The 5287-nt window shown below is 44.4% G+C and overlaps 1 protein-coding gene across 1 annotated transcript; it reads right to left on the bottom strand.

The window, feature by feature from the left end:
- Positions 1-1435: 1435 nt before the first annotated feature.
- LOC109465249 lies at positions 1436-4289 on the bottom strand. Its single transcript, XM_019762417.1, has one exon. The coding sequence runs from the start codon at positions 4216-4218 to the stop codon at positions 1801-1803; it is 2418 nt and encodes an 805-aa protein (XP_019617976.1). The 5' UTR covers positions 4219-4289; the 3' UTR covers positions 1436-1800.
- Between the last annotated feature and the right edge of the window lie 998 nt (positions 4290-5287).

Here is a 5287-nt window from a genome sequence, read left to right as displayed (position 1 = left end):
GTAATTTATGTATGAGACTATGAGGAAATACTGACACTTTAGTCCTTCATAATAGAAGTATCACAGGTATAACATATGTGACTTAGAGAAGGAATTAACACTTAGATTGCTAGTTTCATGCCATTTTACATCTGTTTTCTTCTAGTTGCATTCATCTGTATCTGTGCAGTCAAAAATTAAATTTCTCGGATCCCCCTTTTTCTATTCAGTTACTTCAACCTCATGAAATATGGCCAACATATTCTGAATTATGTGATAACATTGTTCCTCCTTTATCTTCATCATAATGCACGTATACACATATTTTATTTATTCATTTATATTTAATGAGATTTGAAAGGATTGACAACACATATTTAAAACACGTAGCCAAATATTTTGGTGCAACATTTATTCACTTCCTACCATCGGTTTACATTTCACAAGCAAGTCTTCTGCAGTCAGTCTGTGGAAAGGTCTCAATATATTGTGTTTATTTGTCACGTCCTCTTTCCTGCACTTCCACCGCTAGGGGGCGCAACTGACACGTGAGCCAGAAACGCGACATACAAGCCAGCTGCGCCCCCTGGCGGTTTGAACGGTTCATCTGTGTTGGAAATCACATTTTATATAATCAGTCGTTGAGACACATTACAGATTGTTGAAAATTGACTTTCTAATGTCAGTATTCTGAGTCTCTGATAATCTGGAGTAATTTCATGTCAATTCGTTTCAAATATTTGGTCGAAAGTAAACAAAACGGCTTGGTTTAAAACCGCCTAACAGGTTAATCTTAAGTATATGAGGACCTGTATAGCCAAAAGCAAGTAACAGACAGACCCACACTTTTTGGTGAATGTTGCACTGAGAGGCAAGAATGATGAATTTCCGTAGGTCTGTTTATGGCTGGTGCATAATATTAATAATGATGATAATAACAGCATTGGCTCAATTACTATACATTTGTTATGTGGCTCCTGCCCCTCCCAAGGTTGTTTCTGGAAAGGCCTTTTCAGCCCACAGCAGCCTTGTTTTTACAAAGTGAATTTGTCTGATATTTTTTACAATTTCAAAAATTGATCATTTTTCATAGGCACATTTCTGATTGAAGGCTGTAGAAACAGAATGGATCAAGTTTTACATAGTTCATATTGAAGTTGTTTTTTCCTGATTTGGAACTCACAATTCTAATGTGCTTCACATTACATGTACATTACTGAACCTACTCTTTAAAACATTTTGTTGTTTCAGTCTACGACAATTTCTGTATCAAAAGATCACATACCAATCACGGCAATTTTCCTGGGTGCAAGATTCAGAAGCATTAAATAGCACAGTTTATTTGAGAGCGAGAGAATGAGAGAGCGAGCGAGCGAGAGAGAGAGAGAGTGTGTGTGTGTGTGTGTGTGTGTGTGTGTGTGTGAGTGAGTGATCGTTCGTGAGTGAGTTAGTGAGTGAGCGTGCCTGCCTGTATATATGACACTCAGACATTTTTAGCTGATAAGAAATCTAGCAACCGGAATGCCTTCCCTTAGTAGAGGTGGGGGTACATGTATAGCACAGGCATGTAGAAATTTAAAGACAGGTCGGCTGGGGTCTCACAATTTGGTGGCATCTTAATAATACTTTGCCCATGCTTGGTGGAACGATTGTAGCGTTTTTATTTTCAGGACCAGAAAATGAAACCTCTGCGTTGTAAACTTCCTCTCGGTGTGTAAAAAACATTATGTCGGGAACAGGAATAGATTGCTTAACTCTTCCCCTGGGCTTATATGTTGTTACATAACCAACTCTTTCAGTTCGCTCAATAACGTCCACTCCCTAGATACTGTACCGGCGACGGTTTGCCATGTTTGTAGACTTTCCCAAGACAGATTTTGCAGTCGGGTGATGCGGGGTTTGTGCGTGTAGATATGCCATGTTTCGTCGTGTCCTTGAGGGTGTGTGTATGTGTGCAGCCTGGTATTTCACGTTTGCCTGCTGTCTGCTTGCCAATGTGAGGGGATTATTATTATACAGACCACTCCTGGACATAAGGGCTCCCCGCGTTCTGCCATACCTACCAGTGAAGACCCTATCTCTAACCCTGTCCTTACCCGCTACACGCACGCCATACGATCTAACGTTTGCCTTCCTCTGCCGTGTATGTATCTGTGGGAGTGATCTAGTACGAGGGACGGTGTTGTAGGATGGATGTTTGCCGCCCTGCCGGGTTTGTGAAGGAAGGGCCACGTTAGCGGCAGCGGCGTAGAAAGTCACCACTTCGTCTGGGTACGACTCGGTCCGTGTGTTCACGTAGTCAGTGTAGTACTCGTCGGGAATTTCCCAGTAAGGATTCTGTACCCCAGGCCGTGTGTTGTAGTAGTTAAAGTACGCGTCTGGGATCTCGTCGTACTGGTGCAGGTCACTTTCAGCGGTCTGCGTGGCCGCATCAGTCGCGCTGACGGGACTCCCATTGACCGGGATCGGGGCGTCCTCGCCACCTGCCCCGCCGAGTACCCATCGATTCAGCGAGAGAACAGGTGGGTTGTCCTGTCGCGACGAACGGCGCTGCTTGCTGATAACACAGACTACTAGTACTAGCAGTGCTACAAGCTCCACCGTTACTACAGCTAACACTGAGGTTACCCCTGTGATGATACCCACATATATATACTTGCACGCGCATCGCTCTTTCCCCGGTCGCGCCGTCACAATTAAATTTTTTGTCAGGTTCGTCTGATTCCTACCGACCTCCGTTGTCAGGGTGGTAGGTTTTGTTGTGGCCTGCTGGGTCATCGTTTCTGTTGTGCTGGACACGGACGTTGTGGTCTGGGTCTTTTCTACACACACGGTGCCATCAGGAGTACTAGACACGGGCGCAGTGAAGGCATGTCGGTAGGTTTCCCCCCGAGCGTCCACATGACATGTCACGTTCATCATTTCTTCATGACCAAAGGTGCTGATATTTTTACGGTGGACATCAGCATCCGACATGCTTCTGTTCGCACTATCAGACATAGTATCCGATACAACTACAGCAAAGGTTTGGGACAGGGAGTCTAGACCGGTAGGAACAATCTGTAATGTAGTGTTTCCCCCTAGTGCTACTTTTACGCCTGTAGAAGCTTCCCAAGCCTGTGTGCACAAGTGGGTGATGTTTAAAGTGTGTTCGTCTGTTTCTGTGCTGACTGAAATGGCTACAAATGGTAGGGCATACTTTATCTGGTTTGTTGAGATAAACTTGCCAAGCTTGTAGCATAGATTGATATGCTCCTGGTCGGACGGAAGTAGGTGTGAGGTATTGTAGTGTGTGTGAACGTGATATTGTGTTAGTTTAGGACCTTTAGTGATACAGAAAAGCATCTGGTTAACCCTAACTGCAACTCTTACGCCTGAGAATAGGTAGTAAGAATAATCAAGCCGCCAGTTCAGTACCAAAGGAGCGAAATTACCGAGACTAAGCAATCTATTCCCGCCCAGTGCCAGCTTTTCTAACTGTAGCCCGCTCATAGTCTCCCAGGGCACACACGTTAACTCATTTCGGCTCAAGTCTAGCTCGCTGAGCCTTTCCAGTGACTTAAATGCTTGGGGATGAATGCTTTTGATAGAATTTGATCTCAAAGACAGTTGGCCTAATTCCGGATTGTGAAACCAAGATGGCTCGACACTTTGCAGTGCGTTATTGTCAAGCAGCAATGTTACTAGGCCAGTGAGCTTTTGGAAGCATGCTGAATCCATGCTGCTTATATTATTGTGGGAGAAGGACAGAGTCCACAACAACTGCGGAAATTTCAAACCGTCGAACCAGGCTCGTTTCACGTGAGTCAAGTTGTTGGAATCGAGCTGCAAGGACTTCAATGTAGGAAACGCGGCCAAAGTGTCCTGATCTAAATCAGTGATCCCACATTCCACCAAAGCAACGACATCGGTCTTTAATGAAGGAGGAAGCCGTATTTTCTGAACTGAGAGGACCCCAAATGTGAAACCTCTAACTGCCACGTTAAGTTTAGGGGGAAGGCAAAGCGCAGTTGGTCGGGAGGAGTTATTCCCACTACCCATAGCTTGTGACTGTAGCTCCGCGGGGCATAACACACAAGTACCCCGTGTACGCAGACCCAAACCATGTAATTTACGGAAAGGGACGCAGTCTGTCCATTGATCAGTGTACCTGCACCCAGGAAAACATGCCGGATCTAACCCTAAACATCCAACTACGATAGTTACAACAATGACAATCTTCGGTGCTACTTTGAACATATTCAACAATCGCTACGTTAACATGTAACACCCAAGTAATGACTAGACTTAATACAAAGCCTTTTTCTCTAGTTTCTGTTGTCTGCGAAGGCCGCTTTGGTTTTACCCACTTTCAGGGCGGGTGTGCAACAGGCCGGCTGTCTCACCTGAAAAATGAATGGGAATTAATCAGTGTAATCTTTTTGTCTTATATGCAGGTCATATAGATACTCTATCTATCGCCGGTATAGCACAATGGAAATGACCAGGATAGCAGACAAGCTTAAAGGCATCCAGTTCAGTTTTTAGGACTTGGAAACCAGGTTTTTCAAAGTCAATATTCTAGTCACTTATCTAAATATTAAGTTGAAACAACACTGTACTAATGTATATCGACATTCATGGAGCAAAAATGCCCAAAATTCTGACGAAAAACGATTACTGGACGGACCTGAATTGATTTTAGGGTACCACCCAGAAAATAAAGGACTAATCTTGGTGGCTTGTTTCTGCAGTTTGAAATGCCTAAAGTATGAAATACTGATTCAAATGTGCTAATGTGGGATAGACGCAGAACACAGTGGATGATGATGATGAATGTGGGATAGTATGTGTCAACATCATACAGATTGCCTTATTTAGAATACGTCCAGTTTTGCCGCCCTGAAATTGCATTGGATGCCTTTGAGGACAGACTTACCCTAGTCAGCGGTGTCGTTGTACCCCGGACCGCGGCCTCCGTAGTGCGTGGTCCCGGCGTATCCCGCTCCGCCACCCCGGCAGTCGTCCGGAGGTTTGGCCGGTGGGTGGCCGACTGGCGGGGCGTCACCCCACTTTAAAAAAAACATCAATAATCAGCTCTTATAATTAGCTCTCATGCGATGAAAAGCATTATTATCATCTTATTGCCATAACTTGGTTTCCGAAACTTTACAATAAAGAAGAAAATCGTTGGAGAGGTTCGCCCGTCACGTGTAATGACATGAGAAGTATCCTACTAACTGTGAGAGAAGAAAATATTGTTGTACAGAACGTATCGAATCCTACTCTCCAAGCAGAGGTTGGTGGGGGAAGATCGTCACCGTTTTAT

Source organism: Branchiostoma belcheri, unplaced genomic scaffold, assembly GCF_001625305.1.
Source record: "Branchiostoma belcheri isolate BF01 breed outbred unplaced genomic scaffold, Haploidv18h27 scaffold15, whole genome shotgun sequence".
Lineage (NCBI taxonomy): Eukaryota > Metazoa > Chordata > Leptocardii > Amphioxiformes > Branchiostomatidae > Branchiostoma > Branchiostoma belcheri.
This window is presented reverse-complemented; position numbering and strand designations above follow the sequence as displayed.